Source organism: Oncorhynchus gorbuscha, linkage group LG01 (genome assembly GCF_021184085.1).
Source record: "Oncorhynchus gorbuscha isolate QuinsamMale2020 ecotype Even-year linkage group LG01, OgorEven_v1.0, whole genome shotgun sequence".
Classification (NCBI taxonomy): domain Eukaryota; kingdom Metazoa; phylum Chordata; class Actinopteri; order Salmoniformes; family Salmonidae; genus Oncorhynchus; species Oncorhynchus gorbuscha.
The window spans coordinates 99,025,285-99,053,159 of NC_060173.1; the positions used below are offsets into that span (position 1 = coordinate 99,025,285).

The 27,875-nt window shown below is 41.7% G+C and overlaps 1 protein-coding gene across 1 annotated transcript; it reads left to right on the forward strand.

Moving 5' to 3' along the window:
* The first annotated feature begins 64 nt into the window (after positions 1-64).
* Positions 65-27,796, forward strand: LOC124047124 (leishmanolysin-like peptidase). The gene is made up of 17 exons (XM_046367775.1): positions 65-415; positions 1,136-1,233; positions 1,330-1,360; positions 3,169-3,251; positions 3,467-3,584; positions 11,495-11,673; positions 23,852-23,957; positions 24,104-24,198; positions 24,366-24,483; positions 24,689-24,796; positions 25,123-25,199; positions 25,426-25,536; positions 25,822-25,954; positions 26,305-26,464; positions 26,803-26,933; positions 27,247-27,457; positions 27,579-27,796. Exons 1-17 carry the CDS (start codon positions 287-289, stop codon positions 27,677-27,679), a joined length of 1,989 nt encoding a protein of 662 aa, XP_046223731.1. The 5' UTR covers positions 65-286; the 3' UTR covers positions 27,680-27,796.
* The last annotated feature ends 79 nt before the right edge of the window (positions 27,797-27,875 follow it).

Consider the following 27,875-nt stretch of genomic DNA (forward strand, 5'->3'; position numbering starts at 1 on the left):
CAGATAGAAGACCTTTGTTGTGAAGCTTTTTTACAGAAAAATCTGACGACCCGGAAGTGGCGATGTAAGCAGGGTCACAGATAGAACAGTGATCTTTGGCTAAACTAAAGGCTAAAGCTAGCAAGTAACACACGAGTAAAGTGGGTTTCACCGTCCCAATGAGGAGTAATAAGATACATACCTATCAATAACATAGTGGTGGAGCGGCATAGATATCTATGTGAGTTGTGATTATGTAGATAGCGATGAATGAAATAGGATTTGAAGCACGACTGTCGCTGGACATATGATGGCGACGGAGCTGAGACGCTTTTGGAAGCTGTTTGGGTCACTGAGACGTATTTTCACCTTCTCACTTCTATTTTTGTTTGTGCATTGTCATACGTGTAAACATCAAGTCCCATCTCTGTCGGAGGTAAGTGTCGTTTATCGCAATTTTGTCGTAAGGAATCAATTATCCAAGGAGGGCGCTCGAGCAATGTCAATAGGGGCGTTCCGTGTCGATTATTTTAAAATTTTAGCTATTTCCTCTCAAATTATTAAACGTTTCATTTAATGCATGCACTTAAATGGATTCTTTACATGAAAAAAACGATGCTAATCATGTGGTTCACTCATCTCAAGGTGTTTCTACATGATAATCAGTACCCAATTGTCATAAAAGTAGATACTAAACCTTGAGAAAAAATAACTGAAGAAATTACTGAAGTAAAAGTGAATGTCAACCAGTAAAATGCTACTTGAGTAAAAGTGTAAAAGTATTTGGTTTTAAATATAATTTAGTATTAAAAGTAAAAGTATACATTTCAAATTCCATATAAAGCAAACCAGACGGCATCATTTAAGAACGTTTTTTTTATTTACGGATAGCCAGGGGCATGCTCCAACACTCCGACATCATTTACAAAGCATGTGTTTGGTGAGTCTGCCAGATGAGGGGCAGTAAGGACGACCAGGGATGTTCTCTTGATAAGTGTGTGAATTAAGCAATTTTCCTGTCCTGCTAAGCATTCAAAATGTAACGAGTACGAGTACAGATACCCCCAAAAACGACTTGTATTTTTTACTTTAGTACTTTACACCACTGATGATAATACAGTAGCTGTTTTGCTTTCAACAATGCTTCTTCTTGTAGGTTGTCCATAAAGTATATCTGAAGTCGGAAAGATTAACCAAAAGAAGCTCTGATCAACAATTAAAGATAAAAATTATTTATGATTCAAGTGTGGACAAGTAAGTTTATTTCTGTCCTACTATTCTCAAAGTTTATAAGTGTGTTCCTGGCCTTACCGTAATGTTATTGTATACATGTTATGTCTTCTTCCAAAGGTTAACCTCAGATAAAAGAAGACTTGTGAAGGTATGTTGGTGTGAATTAAGTCCGAGCTCTTTCCTGTTGACATGCAGGTGTGTGTGTGTAGTTTAAGTCGGAAGTTTACATACACCTTAGCCAAAAGCATTTCAACTCAGTTTTTCACAATTAAGACATTTAATCCTAGTAAAAATTCCCTGTCTTAGGTCAGTTAGGATAATCACTTTATTTTAAGAATGTGAAATGTCGGAATGATTTATTTCAGGTTTTATTTATTTCGTCACATTCCCAGTGGGTCAAAAGTTTAAATACACTCAATTTTACTTGGTAGCATTGCCTTTAAATGTTTAACTTGGGTCAAACGTTTTGGGTAGCCTTCCACAAGCTTCCCACAATAAGTTGGGTGAATTTTGAGAGAGCTGGTGTAACTGAGTTAGGTTTGTAGGCCTCCTTGTTCGTACACGCTTTTTCAGTTCTGCCCACAAATCTTCTATGGGATTGAGGTCAGGGCTTTGTGATGTCCTCTCCGATACCTTGACTTTATTGTCCTTAAGCCATTTTTCCACAACTTTGGAAGTGTGCTTGGGGTCATTGTCCATTTGGAAGAGCCATTTGTGACCAAGCTTTAACTTCCTGACTGATGTCTTGAGATGTTGCTTCAATATATCCACATCATTTTCCTCCCTCATGCCGTCATTTATGTTGTGAAGTGCACCAGTCCCTCCTGCAGCAAAGCATCCCCACAACATGATGCTGCCACCCCCATGCTTCACAGTTGGGATGGTGTTCTTCAGCTTGCAAGCCTCCCCCTTTTTCCTCCATAACAATGGTCATTATGGCCAAACAGTTATATTTTTGTTTCATCAGACCAGAGGAAATTTCTCCAAAAAGTATGATCTTTGTCCCCATGTGCAGTTGCAAACCGTAGTATGGCTTTTCTTAATGGCGGTTTTGGAGCAGTGGCTTCTTGCTTGCTGAGCGGCCTTTCAAGTTATGTCGATATAGGACTCGTTTTACTGTGGATATAGATACTTTTGTACCTGTTTCCTCCAGCATCTTCACAAGGTCCTTTGCTGCTGTTCTGGGATTGATTTGCACTTTTTGTACCAAATTACATTAATCTCTAGGAAGCAAAGCGCGCCTCCTTCCGGAGCGGTATGAAGGCTGCGTGGTCCCATGGTGTTTATACTTACGTACTATTGTTTGTACAGATGAACGTGGTACCTTCAGGCGTTTGGAAATTGCTCCCAAGGATGAACCAGACTTGTGGAGGTCTACAATTTTTTTTTTTAGGTCTTGGCTGATTTCGTTTGATTTTCCCATGATGTCAAGCAAAGAGGCACTTAGTTTGAAGGTAGGCCTTGAAATACATCCACAGGTACACCTCCAATTGACTGTCAATTAGCCTATCGGAAGCTTCTAAAGCCATGCCAATTTTCTGGAATTTTCCAAGCTGTTTAAAGGCACAGTCAACATAGTGTATGTAAACTACTGACCCACTGGAATTGTGATACAGTGAATTATAAGTGAAATAATCTGTCTGTTGTTAACAATTGTTGGAAAAATGACTTGTGTCATGCACAAAGTAGATGTCTTAACCAACTTGCCAAAACTTCATCATTTGTTAAAAAGACATTTGTGGTGTGGTTGAAAAACACATTTTAATGACTCCAACCTAAGTGTATGTAAACTTCCGACTTCAACTGTGTGTGTGTGTATATGTGTGTCATGTTTATCACATCTACATGATAATCTTACCTTTAAGTTTGAAGTTTTGTTGCACCAGGCTAATATTATGTTTTGTGTATCCTAGCTGGCTGCTGGTATCATAGGTACTCCCTTTTTGTTTTCTACAGGATACACTTTTTCCACAAGCAATTGATTATTTACAGAAGGTTTTTCAGGTTCGCCGGAAATCAGGGCCTATACTACTCAGCAGGTAGAGAGCTCACCTCCCATCACCCTCCAACACAGTCCAATAACATGTTCTAATCTCAAGAAGAAAATACTATATTTTCACGTTTGTAATTCAATTGGGGTGTGTAACATTTTAAGATGTTCAAGATAATCTATTTTATTGAATAGACCTTAAATAAGGCTCGTTCAGAGGGTCAGTATCTATCTTGCATTATAAAATTGTCTGTTCCTGTTCAGACAATGTGTGACCAATCAGTATCTGAGGAAGAAAGATGACCCTCACCGCTACTGCCAGGGATCATGTGCAGACATCACAAAGTGTGGACCCGTCATTGTTCCTGAGCATCATCTGCAGGTCTGTCTACGCCACTGAGGTGTAGTGACCAGGTAGGTTGGTTGATAGAGTAGGTATTACTAATAACTAGTCTATCAACCAACCTATTTAGTCAGTGTTGGTTACTGTTATTGGTCACCGTTATTACCTTGTGATTTCTGGTGGTGAATTATTATTGATGAAAATGGACAACTCATACGCACATAAAATAAAAAAGGTTTTTACCAGATATTGTTCATCCTGATCAGACAGGTTTTTTACATGGACAATATATTGGAGATAATATACGACAATTACTTGAAACAATTGAACATTGTGAAACATCAAAGATGCCAGGCATGGTTTTCATAGCAGATTTAGAAAAGGCGTTTGATAAAGTGCGACTAGAATTTATATATAAATGCCTGGACTACTTTAATTTCGGTGAATCTCGTACAATGGGTTAAAGTTATGTACAGCAACCCCAGGTGTAAAATAGTAAATAATGGTTACTTCTCAGAAAGTATTGAGCTGTTAAGAGGAGTAAAACAGGGCGGTTCGGTGTCTCCATATCTATTTATTATGGCCATCGAAATGTTAGCTATTAAGAGTCAGATCCAACAAGAACATCAAAGGGTTAGAATTCCGGGAGTTAAAATCAAAGGTGTTAATCTATGCCGATGACTCGTTTTTTCATAAGACCACAATCAGGATCCCTGCATGGTCTCATTGAAGATCCTGATCACTTTTCTAGCCTTTCAGGACTAAGACCCAATTATGACAAGAGTACCATGTTATGTATTGGATCGTTTAAAATACATAATGTTTACACTGCTTTGTAGTTTACCAATAACATGGAAGGATGGTAAAGTAGACATACTTGGTATTCATGTCTGAAAAAAAATACATTAACTTAACACAACCAGTTTGAAAAAGAAATAGATACGATTCTGCAACCATGGAGAGGTAAATACTTCTCTATTAATGGAATAATCACATTCATTAACTCTTTGGTCCTATCACAGTTTACCCTTTTACTAATGGTACTGCCTACTCCAGACGATTTGTTTTTTAAATCATATGAGCAAAACGCTAAGCCAGAAAAAATTCAAAGCAGAAAAAAATGTTACATGCCTATTTATATAATGAATATGAGTTTGGGGGTTTGGGGGTTAAAATTATTTAAATATTAAAACATTAAACCTCTCACTAAAAGCATCACTCATACATAAGTTATACTTAAACGTGGTTCTCCAGTAGATTATTAAGAAAGGCTCATCCTTTGTTCAAAAATTGCTATGTCACACATTCGTTCCAAAATAAATGGGAAGAGATTTTTGATGTACCGATTCCATGGCACATGGTATATGAACTGATACAAAAAACGACACTTGATTTTTCAATGTATTATTATACAAAATTCTTGACACTATCAGAATGCTATCCAGACAGACAGACAGACAGACAGACAGACAGACAGACAGACAGACAGACAGACAGACAGACAGACAGACAGACAGACAGACAGACAGACAGACAGACAGACAGACAGACAGACAGACAGTGGGGCAAAAACGTATTTAGTCATCCACCAATTGTGCAAGTTCTCCCACTTAAAATGAAGAGAAATGCCTGTAATTTTCATCAGACTTCAACTATGACAGACAAAACGAGAAGGAAAAAAATCCAGAAAATCACATTGTAGGATATTTTATGAATTTATTTGCAAATTATGGTGGAAAATAAGTATTTGGTCACCTACAAACAAGCAAGATTTCTGGCTTTCACAGACCTGTAACTTCATCTTTAAGAGGATCCTCTGTCCTCCACTCGTTACCTGTATTAATGGTACCTGTTTGAACTTGTTATCAGTATAAAATACACCTGTCCACAACCTCAAACAGTCGCACTCCAAACTCAACTATGGCCAAGACCAAAGAGCTGTCAAAGAACACCAGAAACAAAATTGTAGACCTGCACCAGGCTGGGAAGACTGAATCTGCAATAGGTGAGCAGCTTGGTTTGAAGAAATCAATTGTGGGAGCAATTATTAGGAAATGGAAGACATACAAGACCACTGATAATCTCCCTCGATCTGGGGCTCCATGCAAGATCTCACCCGTGGGGTCAGAATGATCCCAGAACCACACAGGGGGACCCAGTGAATGACCTGCAGAGAGCTGGGACCAAAGTAACAAAGCCTACCATCAGTAACATACTACGCCGCCAGGGACTCATCCTGCAGTGCCAGACGTGTCCCCCTGCTTAAGCCAGTACATGTCCAGGCCCGTCTGAAGTTTGCTAGAAAGCATTTGGATGATCCAGAAGAAGATTGGGAGAATGTCATATGGTCAGATGAAACCAAAATATAACTTTTTGGTAAAAACTCAACTTGTTGTGTTTGGAGGACAAAGAATGCTGAGTTGCATCCAAAGAACACCATACCTACTGTGAAGCATGGGGGTGGAAACATCATGCTTTTTGTTTTTCTGCAAAGGGACCAGGACGACTGATCCGTGTAAAGGAAAGAATGAATGGGGCCATGTATCATGAGATTTTGATTGAAAACCTCCTTCCATCAGCAAGGGCATTGAAGATGAAACATGGCTAGGTCTTTCAGCATGACAATGATCCCAAACACACCGCCCGGGCAACGAAGTAGTGGCTTCGTAAGAAGCATTTCAAAGTCTCCAGATCTCAACCCCATACAAAATCTTTGGAGGGAGTTGAAAGTCTGTGTTGCCCAGCAACAGCCCCAAAACATCACTGCTCTAGAGGAGATCTGCATGGAGGAATGGGCCAAAATACCAGCAACAGTGTGTGAAAACCTTGTGAAGACTTACAGAAAATGTTTGACCTCTGTCATTGCCAACAAAGGGTATATAACAAAGTATTGAGATAAACTTTTGTTATTGACCAAATACTTATTTTCCACCATAATTAACAATCCTACAATGTGATTTTATGGATTTCTTTTCCCTCATTTTGTCATTCATAGTTGAAGTGTACCTATGATGAAAATTACAGGCCTCATCTTTTTAAGTGGGAGAACTTGCACAATTGGTGGCTGACTAAATACTTTTTTGCCCCACTGTACACACACACACATGCATACACAGTGAGGGGGGGGGGAGTATTTGATCCCTGCTGATTTTGTATATTTGCCCACTGACAAAGAAATTATCAGTCTATAATTTTAGTGGTAGGTTTATTTGAACAGTGAGAGACAGAACCACAACAAAATCTAGAAAAACGCATGGAAAAATGTATTTGCATTTTAATGGGGGAAATAAGTTTTTGACCCCTCTGCAAAACATGACTCAGTACTTGGTGGCAAAACCCTTGTTGGCAATCAGAGGTCAGACTTTTCTTGTAGTTGGCCACCAGGTTTGCACACATCGCAGGAGGGATTTTGTCCCTCTGCTCTTTGCAGATCTTCTCCAAGTCATTAATGTTTCGAGGCTGACGTTTGGCAACTTGAACCTTTCAGCTCCCTCCACAGATTTTCTATGCAATTAAAGTCTGGAGACTGGCTAGGCCACTCCAGGACCTTAATGTGCTTCTTCTTGAGCCAAGGAGGGAAGGAGGTTCTCACCCAAGATTTGACGGTACATGGCCCAGTCTATCGTCCCTTTGATGTGGTGAAGTTGTCCTGTCCCCTTAGCAGAAAAACACCCAAAGCATAATGTTTTCACCTCGATGTTTGATGGTGTTCTTGGTCATAGGCAGCATTCCTCCTTCTCCAAACACGGCGAGTTTAGTTGATGCCAAAGAGCTCCATTTTGGTCTTATCTGACCACAACACTTTCACCCAGTTGTCCTTTGAATCATTCAGATATTCATTGGCAAACTTCAGACGGGCATGTATATGTGCTTTATTGAGCAGGGGGACCTTGCAGGCGCTGCAGGATTTCAGTTCTTCACAGCGTAGTGTGTTACCAATTATTTTCTTGGTGACTATGGTCCCAGCTGCCTTGAGATCATTGACAAGATCCTCCCGTGTAGTTCTGGGTTGATTCCTCACCGTTCTCATGATCACAGCAACTCCACGAGGTGAGATCTTGCATGGAGCCCCAGGCCGAGGGAGATTGACAGTTCTTTTCTGTTTCTAATGTAAAATATATTCACTTAAACATGGACTTAAAATTAACCTTAAAAATAACAGTGTTGGGTGATTTTGGAAAGCCATAGTCAGTCAATCAATAATATAATAATAATACTCAGACATTTTTTTTCATCTTTAGCTCACATTCTGTGGATACTGTGATTTTAAGAAGGTTCCAAATTAATGTAGAAATTAACAGCATAATTTAAAAATATATGGCACATGGAAACCAAATGAGGGAGGTCTACGGTGATAGGTGGGATGGGCTGAGAGTGGCTGAGGGGTAGGAATAAAGAGCTCATATTCGGGAATGTATTATTATAATATGATTGCTGTATGGAAAAGTATGTCAAATGTACAGTATATGTAAAGTGTGATATGTACAATTGATGTATATGTTGCAAAAAAGCTGTACCAACAAATATATGTCTTCCCCAAAGAGGGTGGGTGGGTTAATAAAAAATACATTTAAAAAATAACTCATACGTTGTCCACCAGGGCACCCCTGGACCATTCTGGAGTTATGGGATTAGCTAATGCATCCTACGCCAGTTCAGCTAAATATGGATTATGATACGGCTTAGATCGGAGTGCGTACTCACCGACCTGACAGCCTCAAACATGATTAGCCCTTCCGAGTCAAGGGTCATTTGAGGCACACATTTATTTAAACCGCTCTCCAGGAGCTTTTGTCTTAACTCGTATAATATACAATAGCAAGAAAAAGTATGTGAACCCTTTGGAATTACCTGGACTTCTGCATAAATGCCGCAGCATCTCAATCGGGTTGAGGTCAGGACTCCAGGCGTATTTTCTTCTGTTGAAGCCATTCTGTTGATTTATTTCTGTGTTTTGGGTCACTGTCCTGTTGCATCACCCAACTTCTGTTGAGCTTCAATTGGCGGACAGATAGCCTTACATTCTCCTGCTAAATGTCTTGATAAACTAGGGAATTAATTTTTCCGTTGATGATAGCAAGCTGTCCAGGCCCTGAGGCAGCAAAGCAGCCCCAAACCATGATGTTCCCTTCACTATACTTTACAGTTGGGATGAGGTTTTGATGTTGGTGTGCTGTGCCTTTTTTTTCTCCACACACAGTGTTGTGTGTTCCTTCCAAACAACTCAATTTTAGTTTAATCTGTCCACAGAATACTTTGTCAGTAGCGCTGTGGAACATCCAGGTGCACTTTTGCGAACTTCAGATGTGCCTGCAGTGTTTTCTTTGGACGGCAGTGGCTTCGTTCATGGACTTCGTCCATGGTGTCCTCCCATGAACACCATTCTTGCTTAGTGTTTTTTATTTAAACTCAGCAAAAAAAGAAACATCTTCTCACTGTCAACTGGTTATTTTCAGCAAACTTAACATGTGTAAATATTTGTATGAACATGACAAGATTCAACAACTGAGACAAACTGAACAAGTTCCACAGACATGTGACTAACATAAATGGAATAATGTGGCCCTGAACAAAGAGGTCAAAATCAAAAGTAACAGTCAGTATCGGGTGTGGCCACCAGCTGCATTAAGTACTACAGTGAATCTCCTCATGGACTGCACAAGATTTGCCAGTTCTTGCTGTGAGAAGTTACCCCACTCTTCCACCAAAGCACCTGCAAGTTTCCAGGCATTTCTGGGGGGAATGGCCCTAGCCCTCACCCTCTGATCCAACAGACGTACTCAATGGGATTGAGATCCAGGCTCTTTGCTGGCCATGGCAGAATACTGACATTCCTGTCTTGCAGGAAATCACACACAAAACGAGCAGTGTGGCTGGTGGCATTTTCATGCTGGAGGGTCATGTCAGGATGAGCCTGCAGGAAGAGTACCACATGAGGGAGGAGGATGTCTTCCCTGTAACACACTGCGTTGAGATTCCCTGCAATGACAACAAGCTCAGTCCAATGATGCTGTGACCCTCCACCTCCAAATCAATCCCGCTCCAGAGTAGAGATCTCTGTGTAACGCTCATTCCTTCAATGATAAACACGAATCCAACCATCACCCCTGCTGATACAAAACCGTGACTCGTCATTGAAGAGCACTTTTTGCCAGTCCTGTCTGGTCCAGTTATGGTGGGTTTGTGCCCATAGGTGACGTTGTTGCAGGTGATGTCTGGTGAGGACCTGCCTTACAACAAGCCTACAAGCCCTCAGTCCAGCCTCTCTCAGCCTATTGCGGACAGTCTGAGCACTGATGGAGGGATTGTGTGTTCCTGGTGTAACTCGGGCAGTTGTTGTTGCCATCCTGTACCTGTCCCGCAGGTGTGGTGTTCGGATGTACCGATCCTGTGCAGGTGTTGTAACACATGGTCTGCTACGGCGAGGGTGATCAGATGTCTGGCTTGTCACCCTGTAGCGTTGTCTTAGGCGTCTCATATTACGGACATTGCATTTTATTGCCCTGGCCACATACATCTGCAGTCCTCATGCCTCTTGCAGCATGCCCAAGGCACGTTCACACAGATGAGCAGGGACCCTGGGCATCTTTCTTTTGGTGTTTTTCTGAGTCTGTAGAAAAGGCCTTTTTAGTGTCCTAAGTTTTCATAACTGTGGCCTTAATTGCCTACCGTCTGTAAGCTGTTAGTGTCGTAACGACCGTTTCACAGGTGCATGTTCATTAATTGTTTATGATTCATTGAACAAGCATGTGAAACAGTGTCTAAACCCTTTACATCGAAGATCTGTTAAGTTATTTGGAATTTTACAAATTATCTTTGAAAGACAGGGTCTTGAAAAAGGAACATTAATTTTTTTGCTGAATATAGTAGATTCGTCAACAGAGATGTTAGCATGTTCCAGAGATTTCTTTGTCTTTAGCTGACACTGTAAAATTCTTCTTTACCTTGAGCATTCTGCGTTGTGCTCTTGCAGTCATCTTTGCAGGACGGCCACTCCTAGAGAGAGTTGCAACAGTGCTGAACTTTCTTCATTTATAGACCATTTGTCTTAACGTGGACTGATGAACATCCAGGCTTTTAGGGATACTTTTGTAACCCTTTCCAGCTTTATGCAAGTCAACAATTCTTAATCTTTTTAAACTGATTTTTATAGAGCAGGGCAGCTCTAGCCAACATCTCCAATCTTGTCTCAATGATTGTACTCCCGGTTACCTGACTCCAATTAGCTTTTGGAGAGGTCATTAGCCTTTGGGTTCACATACTTTTTCCAACCTACACTGTGAATGTTTAAATGATGTATTCAATATAGACAAGAAAAATACATGAATTTGTGTGTTATTAGTTTAAGCAGACTGGGTTTGTCTGTTGTATCTTAGATGAAGATCAAATGTAATTTTATGACCAACTTATGTGTAAATCCAGGTATTTCTGAAGGGTTCACATACTTTTTATTGCCACTATTTATTTTAGTAGTCACTTTTATCCAAAGCGACTTAGTCGTGTGCTTACATTTTATGTATGGGTGGTCCCGGGAATCGAACCCACTACCCTGGCGTTACAAGGGCCATTCTCTTCCAACTGAGCACAAAGTTACGACCTCTATTGCTTGTTACTCACCTTTTAAGCTTGGCCTTTTTAACCAGTGACATTGTTCTTTTAGACATACAGTACATTTAATCACTTTAAATACAGTTTTATTTGACTTGGCCTGAAGAAATGAATAGTTAACCTATGCTTACATGCTCAACTGGGTTTCCTCTACAGGATATCTTCTCACCTGACTTGCTATTATTGCGTTCTGCTGCTATGTTGAACAGGTCTTTCTTCAAAAGACATTATCTCAATGAGACTAACCAAGAGACCTGGGTCACAATGTGACTTTCCTGTTTAAATAAAGGTTAAATAACTAAAATTAAATAAAAATGGTATTCTGTGTATCGGATTTCCAGCAATGCAAGGTGTGCAGCGAGACCGGGAGGTCGTGTGGCTCGGCAGGAGCTCCGGACGGGGAAGGGGTGGAAGGGGCTGATTTTGTCCTCTACGTCAGCGGGGTGACTACAGAACGCTGTGGACAGGAGAACATTGTGGCCTATGCTGCATACTGTCAGCTGGAGTCTGAGCTGGACAGGTAAGCCTGCAACCCTATACACCTTTTATTAGGGGTGTAACGGTACATCTTTATTAGGAATGTCAAATCAAATTTTATTGGCCACATACACATGGTTAGCAGATGTTATTGCGAGTGTAGCGAAATGCTTATGTATGTAACGGTACACGTATTCGTTCCCCAACTGTTCGGTACAGGGACCTCAGTTCGGTCCACAATGTGAACCTGAATAAATACATTAACTCAAGGCTGCAGAAATCTAATTAGCATAATAAAAATCCCCATAACAATCTGTCAGTTTAAACTAGAGATATCAGCTTTTTTGCATCCACCTTTGAAAGAGCAGTGTTTGTCAGATCATGAGACATCCCAAATATCGTCTGTAGCGTCCGAACGGTTTGGTCTACAAACTATTATGACCCCTCTATGGAAAGATGACTCTCACGAACACGTTTTGCTCTACAACCCCACAAGTGTCTTGGGACTCGTCTGAAGTCGCTGCAGCCGATCTGTCAACTTCTGTGAGTGGTGTGCCAACAGTTTGGGCTACACACTAGTATGACCCCTCTGTGTAAAGGTGAGACTCTTGCTTTGCTCTAGGACGCTCACAAGACTTGTCTGAAGGTCCCCCGATACCAGTCAAAAAAATATATGGAATTATTAATAGACTGTTTTAGTGACAAAAAATAAGGGGTTAAATACATGTCAAATATGTTTTCTAGATCTTTCTGATATCTCTCACATATACAGTGCCTTCGGAAAGTATTCAGACCCATTGACTTGTTCCACATTCTGTTACGCCTTATTCTAAAATGTATTAAATATTCACAATACGCAATAATGACAAAGCAAAAACTGGTCTAGAGGTCCTCTGTGGAGATGGGAGAGCCTTCCTGAAGGACAACTATCTCAGCAGCACTCCACCAATCAGGCCTTTATGGTAGAGTGGCCAGACAGAAGCCACTCCTCAGCAAAAAGCATGAAAGACAACCCGCTTGGAGTTTACCTAAATGACTCTGACTATGTGAAACTAGATTCTCTGGTCTGATGAAACCAAGATTGAACTGTTTGGCTTGAATGCCAAGTGTCATGTCTGGAGGAAACCTGGCACCATCCCTACGGTGAAGCATGGTGGTGGCGGCATCATGCTACGGAGATTTTTCTTTCAGGAGCAGGGACTGTGAGACTAGTCAGGATCGAGGGAAAAATGAACCAAGCAAAGTACAGAGATCCTTGATGAAAATCTTCTCTGCTTGTTCAATGAAGATGCTAAACTATAGGACTGTTTTGCACCACATCAGTCACTGGCTTTATCAATAAGTGCATCGAGGACGTCGTTCCCACAGTGACTGTATGTACATACCCCAACCAGAAGCCATGGATTACAGGCAACATTCACACTGAGCTAAAGGGTAGATCTGCCGTTTCAAGGTGTGGGACTCGGACGCTTACAAGAAATCCCGCTATGCCCTGCGACGAACTATCAAACAGGCAAAGCGTCAATACAGGGCTAAGATTGAATCATACTACACCAGCTCTCACGCTCGTCGGATGTGGCAGGGCTTGCAAACTATTACAGACTACAAAGGGAAGCACAGCTGTAAGCTGCCCAGTGACACGAGCTTACCAGACAAGCTAAATCACTTCTATGCTCGCTTCGAAGCAAGCAACACTGAGGCTCTCCATAGCCGACGTGAGTAAGACCTTTAAATAGGTCAACATACACAAGGCTGTGGGGCCAGACGGATTACGAGGACGTGTGCTCCGGGCATGTGCTGACAAACTGGCAGGTCTTCACTGACATTTTCAACATGTCCCTGATTGAGTCTGTAATACCAACATGTTTCAAGCAGACCACCATAGTCCCTGTGCCCAAAAACACAAAGGCAACCTGCCTAAATGACTACAGACCCCTAGCACTCATGTCCGTAGCCATGAAGGGCTTTGAAAGGCTGGTAATGGCTCACATCAATACCATTATCCCAAAAACCCTAGACTCACTCCAATTTGCATACCGCCCAAACAGATCCACAGATGATGCAAACTCTATTGCACTCCACACTGCCCTTTCCCACCTGGACAAAAGGAACACCTATGTGAGAATGCTATTCATTAACTACAGCTCAGCGTTCAACACCATAGTACCCTCAAAGCTCATCACTAAGCTAAGGAACTTGGGACTATACACCTCCCTCTGCAACTGGATCCTGGATTTCCTGACGGGTCGTCGGGTGGTAAGGATAGGTTAGGTAGCAACACATCTGCCACGCTGATCCTCAACACTGGAGCTCCCCAGGGGTGCGTGCTCAGTCCCCTCCTGTACTACCTGTTCAACCCCGACTGCATGGCCAGGCACGTCTCCAACACCATCATTAAGTTTGCAGACGACACTACAGTGGTAGGCCTGATCACCGACAAAGACGAGACAGCCTATAGGGAGGTCAGAGACCTGGCTGGGTGGTGCCAGAATAACAACCTGTCCCTCAACGTAACCAAGGCTAAGGAGATGATTGTGGACTACAGGAAAAGGAGCACCGAGCACGCCCCCATTCTCATCGACTGGGCTGTAGTGGAGCAGGTTGAGAGCTTCAATTTCCTTGGTGTCTACATCAACAACAAACTATAATGGTCCAAACCCATCAAGACAGTCATGAAGAGGGCACGACAAAGCCTATTTCCCCTTAGGAAACTAAAAAGATTTGGCATAGGTCCTGAGATCCTCAAAAGGTTCTACAGTTGCAACATCGAGCGCATCCTGACCGGTTGCATCAACCTGGTACGGCAATTGCTCGGCCTCCGACCGCAAGGTACTTCAGAGGGTAGTGCGTATGGCCCAGTACATCACTGGGGCAAAGCTGCCTGCCATCCAGGAACTCTACACCAGGCGGTGTCAGAGGAAGGCCCTAACAATTGTCAAATACCCCAGCCACCCCAGTCATATAGACTGTTCTCTCTACTACCGCATGGCAAGCAGTACCAGACTGCCAAGTCTAGGACAAAAAGGCTTCTCAACAGTTTTTACCTCCAAGCCATAAGGCTCCCGGACTATTTGCATTGTGTCCCCCCCTACTCTCTGTTTATCATATATGTATAGTCAATTTAACTATACATTCATGTACATACTACCTCAATTGGCCCAACCAACCTGTGCTCCCGCACATTGGCTTACCGGGCTATCTGCGTTGTGTCCCACCACCCGCCAACCCCTCTTTTTACACTACTGCTACTCTCTGTTCATAATGTATGCATAGTTACTTTAACCATACCTACATGTATATACTACCTCAATAAGCCTGACAAACCAGTGTCTGTATATAGTCTTGCTACTGTTATTTTAATGTCTTTTTACTGTTGTTTTATTTCTTTACTTACCTACACACACACATACCTTTTTTCACACTATTGGTTAGAGCCTGTAAGTAAACATTTCACTGTAAGGTCTACCTTCACCTGTTGTATTCGGCACACGTGACAAATACACTTTGATTTGAATTACTGAACATGCACCTGTGGAATGTTCGTTAAGACACTAACAGCTTACAGACGGTAGGCATTTAAGGTCACAGTTATGAAAACTTAGGACACTAATGAGGCCTTTCTACTGACTCTGTAAAATAACACCAAAAGAAAGATGCCCAGGGTCCCTGCTCATCTGCGTGAACATGCTGCAAGGAGGCATGCAGATGTGGCCAGGGCAATAAATGGCAATGTCCATACTGTGAGACTCCTAAGACAGCACTACAGGGACACAGGATGGACAGCTGTTCATCCTCACAGTAGCAGACCACGTGTAACAACACCTGCACAGGATCGGTACATCCAAATATCACACCTGGACAGGTACAGGATGGCAACAACAACTGCCTGAGTTACTCCAGGAACACACAATCCCTCCATCAGTGTGCAGACTGTCTGCAATAGGCTGAGAGAGGCTGGACTGACGGCTTGTTGTAAGGCAGCTCCTCACCAGACATCACCGGCAACTACGTCGCCTATGGGCACAAACTCACCATCTCTGGACCAGACAGGACTGGCAAAAAGTGCTCTTCACTGACGAGTCACGGTTTTCTCACACCAGTGGTGATGGTCGGATTCGCATTCATCGTTGAAGGAATAAGCGTTACACCGAGGCCTGTACTCCATAGCGGGATCAATTTGGAGGTGGAGGGTCCGTATGGTCTGGGCCGGTGTGTCACAGCATCATCGGACTGAGCTTGTGGTCATTGCAGGCAATCTCAACTCTGTGCGTTACAGGGAAGACATCCTCCTCCCTCATGTGGTACCCCTCATGTGGTACCTTTCCTGCAGGCTCATCCTGACATGACCCTCCAGCATGACAATGCCACCAGCCATACTGCTCGTTCCTGCAAGACAGGAATATCAGTGTTCTGCCATGGCCAGCGAAGAGCCCGGATCTCAATCCCATTGAGCACGTCTGGGACCTGTTCGATCGGAGGGTGAGGGCTAGGGCCATTCCCCCCCAGAAATGTCCGGGAACTTGCAGGTGCCTTTGTGGAAGAGTGGGATAACATCTCAAAGCAAGAACTGGCAAATCTGGTGCAGTCCATGAGGAGATGCACTGCAGTACTTAATGCAGCTGATGGCCACACAGGATACTGACTGTTACTTTTGATTTTGTGTCTCCCCCCTCTTTTTTTCAGGGACACGTTATTCAATTTCTGCTCGTCACATGTCTGGAACTTGTTCATGTCTGTTGAATCTTATGTTCATACAAGTATTTACACATGTTAAGTTTGCTGAAAATAAAAGCAGTTGACATGGACGGGATGTTTCTTTTATGCTGATTTTAAATGCAGTACCAGTCAAAAGTTTGTACACACCTACTCATTCAAGAGTTTTTATTTATTTTTACCACTGTATACGTTGCGGAATAACAGTGAAGACATCAGAACTTGAAATAACACATGGAAATACAGTTGAAGTCGGAAGTTTACATACACCTTAGCCAAATGCATTTAAACTCAGTTTATCACAATTTCTGTTATTTAATCCTACTTAAAATGCCCTGTCTTAGGTCAGCTAGGATCACCACTTTATGGTGTCAGAATAATAGTAGAGAATGATTGCTTTATTTCAGCTTTTATTTCTTTCAGCACATTCCCAGTGGGTCAGAAGTTTACATACACTCAATTAGTATTTGGTAGCATTACCTTTTAAATTCTTTAACTTGGGTCAAACGTTTCGGGTAGCCTTCCACAAGCTTCCCACAATAAGTTGAGTGAATTTTGGCACATTCCTCCTGACAGAGCTGGTGTAACTGAATCAGGTTTGTAGGCCTCCTACGCTTTTTCAGTTCTGCCCACACGTTTTCTATAGGCGTGAGGTCAGGGCTATGTGATGGCCACTCCAATACCTTGACTTTGTTGTCCTTAAGCTATTTTGCCACAACTTTGGAAGTATGCTTGGAGTCATTGTCCATTTGGAAGAGCCATTTGCGACCAAGCTTTAACTTTTTGACTGATGTCTTGAGATGTTGCTTCAATATATCCACATAATTTTCCTCCCTCATGCCGCCATCTATTTTGTGAAGTGCACCAGTCCCTCCTGGAGCAAAGCATCCCCACAACATGATGATACCCCTGTGCTTCACAGTTGGGATGGTGTTCTTTGGCTTGCAAGCGTTCCCCTTTTCCTCCAAATATAACAATGGTCATTATGGCCCAACAGTTTTATTTTTGTTTCGTCAGACCAGAGGACATTTCTCCAAAAAATACGATCTTTGTCCCCATGTGCAGTTGCAAACTGTAGTCTGGCTTTTTTTTAATGGTGGTTTTGGAGCAGGAGCTTCTTCCTTGCTGAGCAGCCTTTCAGGTTATGTCGCTATAGGACTTGTTTTTACTGTGGATATATATTCTTTTGTATCTGTTTCCAACAGCATCTTCACAAGGACCTTTGCTGTTGTTCTGGGATTGATTTGCACTTTTTGCACCAAATTACGTTCATCTCTAGGAGACAGAAGGCGTCTCCTTCCTGAGCGGTATGATTGCTGCATGGTCCCATGGTGTTTATACTTGCGTACTATTGTTTGTATAGATGAACATGGTACCTTCAGGTGTTTAAAAATTCCTTCCAAGGATGAACCAGACTTGTGGGGGTCTACAATTCTTTTTCTGAGGTCTTGTCTGAATTCTTTTGATATTCCATAATGTCAAGCAAAGAGGCACTGCGTTTGAAGGTAGGCCTTTATAGTACATTCACATGTACACTTGACTCAAATTATGTCAATTAGCCTATCAGAAGCTTCTAAAGCCATGACGTCATTTTCTGGAATTTTCCAAGCTGTTTAAAGACACAGTCAATTTAGTGTATGTAAACTTCTGACCCACTGGAATTGTGATACAGTGAAATAATCTGTAAACAATTGTTGGAAAAATGACTTGTGTCATGCACAAAGTAGATGTCCTAACCGACTTGCCAAAACTATAACAGTCTCTGCAGAGGTAACGCTGGGTCTTCCCTTCCTGAGGCGGTCCTCATGAGAGCTAGATTCATCATAGCGCTTGATGGTTTTTGCGACTGCACTTGAAGAATTCTTGACTTTTTCCGGATTGACTGACCTTCATGTCTTAAAGTAATGATGGACGGTTGTTTCTCTTTGCTTATTTAAGCTGTTCTTGACGTAATATTGACTTGGTCTTTTACGAAATAGGGCTAACTTATGTGTACGACCCCTACACATCACTGTCATGACTCTCTAGCTTGGCGAGGATCAAAGGCGCCAGATCAGCTTGGCACAGAGTGCCAGACCCCCCCTTCTCTCCCACTAGAGAGGAAGGGGGGAGTTGGGATGGTTTTATGACTTAACCCCGGTCGTAAAGTGTCTCTCTCTTGCCTTGCAGTATTGAACAGAGGAATGTGCTGTGTCTTGAGATTCTTGCCCAAACTTCAACATTAACGAACAGACACTGGGACAATATGTTTCAACATTCAAATGTTGGGGATGACGAGGGATGGAATATTGAAAATTAATGTATATTTTGTGATGTCGTTAGAATTATCAGAAAGACTATGTAACAAGATAACTGTGACTCTGAACGTGTACACGTGCTATTTATCATGTTTTACATCTAAATGTTGTATAAAATAAATTATTAAGAATACTTTTCAAAAGATACAAATGTGATTTTAGCCTTCTTAATGAGATGGTTTTTCATATAAACCTGGGCCCAGTTAGTAACTACAACAACGTGAACACAGACATTGTGTCAACAGGACGGAACGCCGTCCAAGGCCAGAGTGCTTAAAAGGACTTTAAATACTGACCAGAGAATGTGAGGACATGATCCACACGTTGAAATGGTTAAATCTCCAAGACCAGAAAATGGTAAGAGCCTCTGAAACTCTCGACGAGTGAAGAAGATGGACTAGACCAAAACATGCACCGTCTGCAGCTCTGCATGTAAAGTATTCTAGGACAATTGACCAAAGACTGGGGAGAAGAATAGATCCCCATCACCACCGGGTGGTACACCTCTGATGTACCTATTCTAACGAACACTCCAAGACAAAGTAGCATACAACTAAGGACATTGTGACTTCTGGTGGACATCCAGAAACTTACATCAAACTACTCGCCATAGACTGATTGAGTGGTTTCAAAAGAGAGACATCTATGCTTAAAATTTGTTGCATTTCAAATCTGAATGAGTGGTTGTTATGGGGCTAAATATTCTGACTACTGTGAGCGTTGTTTCCAAACCGTGTATGTGTTTTTATGTATTTAGTTATTAAAGAAAATATTTAAGCCAATTAGTGTATCGCTGATTCATCACTTAAGTTAGCGTTTGTGCAGATTTACATGGTCAACGACGTTCAGAATAAGACTGATATGAGGAAATAATAATTGACTTATTGATGAAAGAAGAGCTATTTTGCTAATCTTTAGAGTTTAAGTCGGGAGATAGTAACTCTGTAAACAACTTTTCCCATGGGGTCCCAAATTCCAAGTTAATTGTTTCCTGATTTAATTGAGGATCATTAATGTGATTACTGCTGTTTATCGAATAATTACCTCCTACGTTTAATTAGTCATCCACGACATCATAATTGATTGGCTCAAACGCATTAATTCCCCAAATTCACTTTTTAACCTCTGCGCACCGAACCCGTTAGCAGAATGAAATTCGACAACATACTGCGATCGCTACATAAATAGTCATATTAAACATTCCTAAAAATACAAGTGTCTCACATGTTTCGAAAGACTAGAATCTTGCTAATCCAACTGCTTTGTCAGATTTTTAAAAGGATCTACTGTGAAAGAATATAATGTGATTATCTGAGGATAGAGCACCATAAAAAACAACTATTTCAACCAGCACAGGCGTAACAAAATCACAAACTGCAATAAAATAAATTGTTTACCTTTGACGAGCTTCCTCTGTTTGCAATCCCAATGGTCATTGTTACACAATGAATGGTCTTTTTGTTTGATAAAATCCATTTTTATAGCCTAACACGAAACATTTTGTGAACCGCTTGTGTCGTGAATTCCATCTCATTCCATTTTCGACGACACATTCGATGTAAATACACACACTAAGCGTGACTTTTCCAGTCATGTTTGGTTTCATTGCAATCAACATGTTTGGTTTCATTGCAACACAACCAAACCTGATGGGTAATTTCGCGGGACGTATTGACTGAAAGAAACCGATTTGAAGACAAGTAATGACATCATTGTGCACCAATGATATGACCTCTGTTTCGTTGATAATTTTCGTTGTAATTTTAACCTAATGACCACTGATCATCTTGAAATCTAGCTGGGTGAGCCAATGAGCTGAGGTAAATGGCCATATGTAATGTTTATGTGTTGAACCCATGTAGTAAACTCCCGCGTAAAGAGGATCATTCGCCATTGAAGATTCATACCGGAAGGAGCCATGCATGTTACGCACAGTGTTGTTTTGGTAAAGCGAATCTTCAGCTGTTTATATATCAATCAGTATGGCGACTAAGTCAGGGAAAGCTAAATCTAAGTCTAGATATACAGATGTACACACAATTTTAGAAGAAATTGATCGGGAAAGTGAGACAGAGATTGTTGGAGGACGATTCATTTAGCGATACCCAAATGGAGGAATATTTTGTGAACGGAGAGGACATCGTTTTGGACTGGTAAGTTCTTCTCATGCGAATGCCTTTATTTGAAATTATTCATCTAAAATATGATTTGTGATTTTTTTTAAATTTTATTTTAGTAGCAATATATAAAAAATAATGTAATGTAATGTGAGATGCGTGTGTCTGCCGCCCCACACCACCCCCACATGAAATAGCCTATTTGAGTCTGTTGAGGGGAGAGCAGGCCCACAACAATGGCCAAAGTGAAATGGAGACGGTAGATACAGCTGGTCTGTTGTAATATAATAAAGACTGTAGATCTAGCTGGTCTGTCATAATATAAAAAATATAAAAATGTAATATTTATTTTACTAGTCAGTCAGTTAAGAACAAATTCTTATTTTCAATGACGGCCTAGGAACAGTGGGTTAACTGCCTGTTCAGGGGCAGAACGACAGATTTTGTACCTCGTCAGCTCGGGGATTTGAACTTGCAACCTTTCGGTTACTAGTCCAATGCTCTAACCACTAGGCTACCCTGCCGCCCCGATGAGACTGTAGATGTAGCAGGTCTATAATAATATATTCAACTTTGTTCCCTGTACTCTATATATATCTGTTCATTATACCTGTTGATACAGGGCTCATATGTGAAACTATTCTAACTGAACATTTTCTTTCACAGTTCCACTGACTCTGAATGGGAGCCCCCAGTGCCAAGTTGTCCATCCCCCACTGAAGCTGGTTCATCCAGCTCCTGCCACAAGTGGTGTTCATCTCCCCAAATGTATTTCTGCAGGCATGGATGTGCCTCAGGGCCAAAAGGGCACAGCACGGAGGCGTCGCTGTGTTCTTTGCAAAATGAAGTCCCCCATCACCTGCACCACATGCTTGGTGACCCTCTGCTTCACAGCAGAAAGAAACTGCTATGGCACCTGGCATCAGCAGCACAATATTGTGTAGAGGACTGAGGGTCTTCCAAATATTGAAAGTGTTATTTTGTAAATGTATATATTTTTTTCATGTTTTTTCTCAAAAAAATTTTTTGGGGGGGGGGTGTTAGAATACCATTTTGGTATTTTGTATATTGTTATTCCATTCAAAATGTATAACTTCATCAATTTGGCCACTTGGGTACATTTGGGCTACTTGTGTGGGACACCTGGGTGACTTCATGATAAATGTCATGTAGCACACTCATTTTGGAAGTTACCATTCTGAAACTTTGCACACGTACTGTTGCCCTCTTATGCTTTTCACTGAAATTGTCCCCATCATCCTATCTCAATGTTTGTTTTGTCTTGTTCATTTTAAAGATACAATAAAAATGAAAAAACGTATGGTTTTTTTCATTGTATTATCTAAACCAGATCTATTGTGTTATTCTCCTACATTCAATTCACATTTACACAAACTTAAGTGTTTTCTTTAAAATGAAACCAAGAATATGCATGTCCTGGGCCTGAGCTATAGGCAGTTAGATTTGTCTTCAGGTGAAAATGGAAAAAACGTAGGGGGTAGCTGTAAGAGGTTTAACAAGGCACACCTGTTACTTGAAATGCATTCCAAGTGACTGCCTCATGAAGCTGGTTGGTTACTACATGATTCCATATGTGTTATTTCATTGTTTTGTCCTCACTATTGTTCTACAATGTAGCAAACAGTAAAAATAAAGAGAACCCTTGAATGAGGTGTGTCCAAACTTTTGACTGGTACTGTATATGTTTTTGATGCGTCAAGGGGTCTTAAAATTCAAAATCAAATAGCTAAATTATCCTTGACCTTAACCTTATTAAAGCAATTCCGTGTAGTTTAGTTGTCCTCCATGTATATCTCCAGTTTTGAAACATTTTTGCTTCCAAGTAGATTACAACGGCGATGGACAGAGTTGTGGATAACATGTTAGCAGTATGTCCCAACTCTAAACGACAACAGCATATGCAGCTGCCAACACCTCTATGTTGACACATTTTTTGCCGACATCACCCCAGTATACCGGAGCAAGATGGTAACGCAAAGAAACAACAACACGTAGTCTCCCCTGCATTCAAGCAGCACTTGGCAGCTGATTCTGACCAGGCCAAAGACAATACAAGAGCGGTAGGTAGGCCATGTTAATATTTTTGTCGCGGATCTACGCCCATTCTCGGTAGTTGGGAATAAGGGGTTTCTTTCAGCACCTCGTGAAAGTGCTCGAGCCACATTACGATCTTCCCTCTTGCACCCATTTCAGAACACGGGTAGTAACCGCTTTATGTAAGCCAACCAAAGCTGAAGTTTTCAATTAATTGGCCAATCACATTACCCCGGAGTGGAAGCCGTACCACGCTACAAACACGCCCCCGTTTATAAGTGCGCATCTGGCACTGAAAGAGGCAGTGTCATGGTGCGTTCGTAGCCTAGTGGGAATTTACCACATACAACTGGGAAAATCCACTTGAACGGCCCTCAAACTGGTAATTACTAGTGGAAAACTCACCCTAAGCACCCACTTCTCCCAATATGGTAACCTCTGACGTCACCTACTAAGGAAATGGCCTCGTAACAGCATTTTCAGCCGTTACTGTAAATGCAACAATAAAGCATTATTTAAAAGAAGAAATCTATTAATGTTGTTTTTTAACTCTATAATTTGTTTTATATGTATGATAGCTGTACTTTTAGTTTTTGGTTGCCACAGCTTGTTGGCCATTAGCCAATCAGCGTTTCTCAACGAGTTCAAATCACGCAAATGAATCCAAGTAGTATTTACGAATTCATAACTGGTCAATTCCCACCTTCCACATGGTTACAAACGCAGCATCACAATTTGGTCACAACAGACAATGCAAGGAACATTGTGAATGCTGAACATTGTAAAAAGCATTTAATGTTCCTGCTGTACAGAAACTGAACAGTGGGTTTGGGGAACCATTGCACCCCTACTGTTTATACACACCTAGTTATATACACCCTTAGAATATACTTTAGAATGGCAGCATTTTAGGATATTTCAGATTGCCGTAGATAGTGATTGGGTCTGGTAGGTGACATGGTAGTTATTGGCCCCTGAATAGGTATTTTAACCCAATGATATCATATGAATGTCAGTTTCACTCTCTTTACCTTTTCAGGCCCATTGCTGGATATGCCAACTTGTGCCCCAATATGATATCCACCCAACCTCAGGAGTTTGAGAGCATGCTGTCAACCGTCAAACATGAAATCATACATGCCTTGGTGGGTGCATTGGAATCTACTTTATATTCCTATTGGGGCAGAGCATGTCATGAATTACTTAAATAAATACGATAATCTATCGAACCTGTCCACCACAGATTTCATTATTGATTGAATAATGTAATCTTTACGTATCTGTCCAAAAGGGTTTTTCAGCAGGGCTGTTTGCGTTTTATCATGATTATAATGGCAAGCCATTGACACCTCGGTTTGCAAGTGGACTACCAGCATTCAACGAGAGGTATGTATACTTGATCATTTTCCTCTGCTGTCAGACTTTGTTTTTATAATCGTGCTGTTTGTAATAACCAGTAGGCTTAGATGATATTGTAATTGTTTTTCTGTTGTGCATTGTATTTTCTCATTCATTTTGTTAACATTTAAGACTATTTTTGCTTTGTATTATAGTTTAGGCCTGTATCAATGGAGTGATGCAGTGATACGTAGAGTGACTCGATTATGGGACATCCGTGGTGGAGTGATGGTCCGTCACGAAGTGCATCTTCTAGTGACGCCGCGTGTTGTGGTAAGAATCCTCGTTTTAACCTCATCATTTAATTATGTATTTACATGCATTTGTCATGGGTAGATACAGTATGTCCCTTTTGTAGAGGCTATGCTGGGCTGTTCTGTGTGGTGTTGTGCTATTTTGTTATGTTGTGCTGCGCTGCCCTGTACTGTCCTGTAATGTGGTTAATGTTTATGTCCTGTATCCCTGCATGTGATGGCAGGAGGAAGCGAGGAGACACTTTGGTTGTCCCATTCTGGAGGGTATGGAGCTGGAGAACCAGGGAGGGATGGGTACTGAGCTGAACCACTGGGAGAAGAGGCTACTAGAGGTAAAAGGAGGGCTGAAGATTGGTGGCATTGTACTGTGCTTAGTTTTTATTGTTATCTGAAATGATTCCTTTCTGTACAATATGTGTAGCCTACGTTTGTGGTGTATCTTTACTCAGCCTAGTAGAACTGATGTCTGTAATGGAATATAGACCTAACCACACCATACCCTTTCACTCAGTTTCATAGTCTGTATAGCTATTGTGAATTCTGTATTTCTTATTTATCTATAGTTCATTACTCATCGTCAGCATTTATATGCTCATATAGGTTCATTATTAATCTATATATGATACTTTGATGATTCTCCTGTTTGTATTGATAACAGAACGAAGCAATGACTGGATCGCACACACAAAACAGAGTGTTTTCTAGGATCACCTTGGCCATCATGGAAGACACAGGGTAAGGTTGCTGACTGTTTCCAGAAAATATATGGAATACAAGAAAATAATGACTTTTACATTTTATGTCATTTCAAGATCTTTGACTATTAAACAACTTGGCTCTTTTTTCTTGAGCATTGGCGTGATTGAACGTTTTTGACTTTGACACATGATTTGTATTGAAGTTCAAGAGTTTACCTGACTTGGTGTACAATGTGTTCGGGTCATCTTTGTCTCCTATGTAGTTGGTACCGAGCCAACTACAGCATGGCAGAGAGGCTGGACTGGGGCAAGGGTCTGGGCTGTGACTTTGTGATGAAAAGCTGTAAGTTCTGGATTGAAAGGCAACGTCAGAGGTAAGAAGGTGTCTAATCAGAGTTAAGGTTTCTTATTGTACACAACAGGCTGAAACATCTAAATGTCTAGGCACATGGCATGCCCCTAAACAAATTTAAAGTAGCACCAGACAATGCACCCTGTCTCATATGTCAACATTTCTGTCAACACAAACATCAAGCCTTAGAAACTCTATTAGAAATTGCAACAAACTGTTTTTTATTCATTTTTTAAACACAATAAAAACATTTAAATGACAAACTGGCTCTACCTGATCCAACCCTCGGTGTGTTACTGTTTTTCAGTCGTAAAGTGGTGACCCCTTACTGTGACACGGTGCGTGCCACACCCCTCCAGCTGACCTGCAGGCAGGACCAGCTGGCTGTGGCTGTCTGCAACCTGCAGAAGTACCCTCAGGACATACCCCTGGACTACCAGGTAAAATACTAGTCTCACAATGCCATCCTTCAAAGTCACAAACTCTAGAAATCGAGGCTATGAGAATACACCCAGTGATAACCACATGATGCTAGCAAGAGTCTGTGTCAGAAACCTATTGGACCACTACAGAGGATTAGAAGACAAACATAAATATTGCAAGTGTATGACACTCAACGATTTACTTAACACTTGCACCCAAGCAAAGTTTGTACCTATAAGACAAAAAAAGGCAACAAAACCAAACAAAACACACATTTAAAATGGTCTTTATTTAAGATGTTGTTGACCACTTGTGACCTGCATAGTACACCCCATATAGTAAATCTTGTCCACTTCCCCTCCTGCAGTACTTTGACCATATCCCTGATGTCTCTGTGAGGGACATTGCCTCCTACGGTGGAGCTGTGGAGATCGCTGACTACTGTCCCTTCAGCCAGGAATTCAGCTGGCACCTGAGTGGAGAGTACCAACGCAACTCCTACTGCAGGGTCCAGGAGAACCAACCCGGTAATATCCATTTCCTTCTTGCATTGTTCTTGCCTCTTGGTGCCTCAGACCCGGCTGGGCCTTGGACAATGTACTGTGAGACTGTTCACTAACTAGAAGGTCTGCAAAATTCCGGAAACATTCACAACATTCCCAGTTTTTCCAGAAATCCCAGCTGGAGGATTCCCAGTTGGACGATTCCCTGTTGGAGTGTTCCATTTTCCCTCTCTGCTTATTCCCTCCTAATTCTGGGAATCTTCCAACTGGGATTTATGGAAAACCTGAAAATTGTGTTTCTGGGAAATGTTCCCTCATTTTGCAACCCTACTTACGAGTAGGTTACCTGACACTGCTTCCAGATTGGTGGAGGAACTATGGCGCTGAGCAGTATGGTCCAGACTCTGTGTGTTTGTACCAGAAGACATCCTTCATCATGGAGCAGTGTACCAGGCGCATGACCTACCCTGACTGGGGAAGTGGCTGTTATAAGGTAATGCAGAATAAGTAAAAAATTAAATAGATATCTCCATTTCAGCATCTCTGCAATCTATGTTTAGTCACTTTTCCATATTTTGCAAGCTATGTACTAAGCTATGTACTGTGGGAGTCTTCTTAATAATGTTTACCACCTTTAAGTCTCATCCTTTTACCATATGATCTTACAGAATCACAAATTCTCAGTCTAATTTATGTGTTTTGGGTTAACAAATAGGTAACCCTGTTATAAATCTGTGACAGGCAGATATTTAAAGTGACCCATACAAAACCCAAATAATTCAATGTTATATTGTGGTTGTTTCCAGATGTCTTGCTCTACCCAGGGTCTGACAGTATGGGTGCAGGATACTGAGTTTCAGTGTGTGCATACCGGTCAGCTGCTGAGAGTTAGTGTGCGTGTTAATGACTGGGTCTACAACGGGGTTCTCGTCTGTCCTGCCTGCTCAGACTTCTGTAGCGCCTGCCCTCTACCACAACAGCTGCCTCCCATCAATAGTACCAGGAGAGTTCCTATTGGTGAGTTCCCCTGCCTGTCTTTCCTACCTTCCATATTCATGCACACACATATATACTTTATATAACTAGATACCTTATATAAACCTTTTGGTATTAAGGAAGTGTTTTGCCTCTCTTCCAGACCCGTGCTCCAGTTCCTCCAGCTTAGTGGTAACTCTGTGGCTTCTATTGTTAAACCTCATCCCTCTGCTAGCCGGATTTATCCTGTGTGTGCGGAACTGACTGACTGACTGTGTGACTGACTGACTGGTTGGGTGACTGACTTACTGACTGCAAGGTTCTGTGCCTGGGGCAGTGGACCAGATGACACCCTATTCCCTACATAGTGCATTACTTTTGATGGGCTGGGCGGGTGGCTGGGCGGGCGGGTGGGTGGGTGGCTGGCTGGCTGGCTGGCTGACTGAATGAAAGGTTCTTT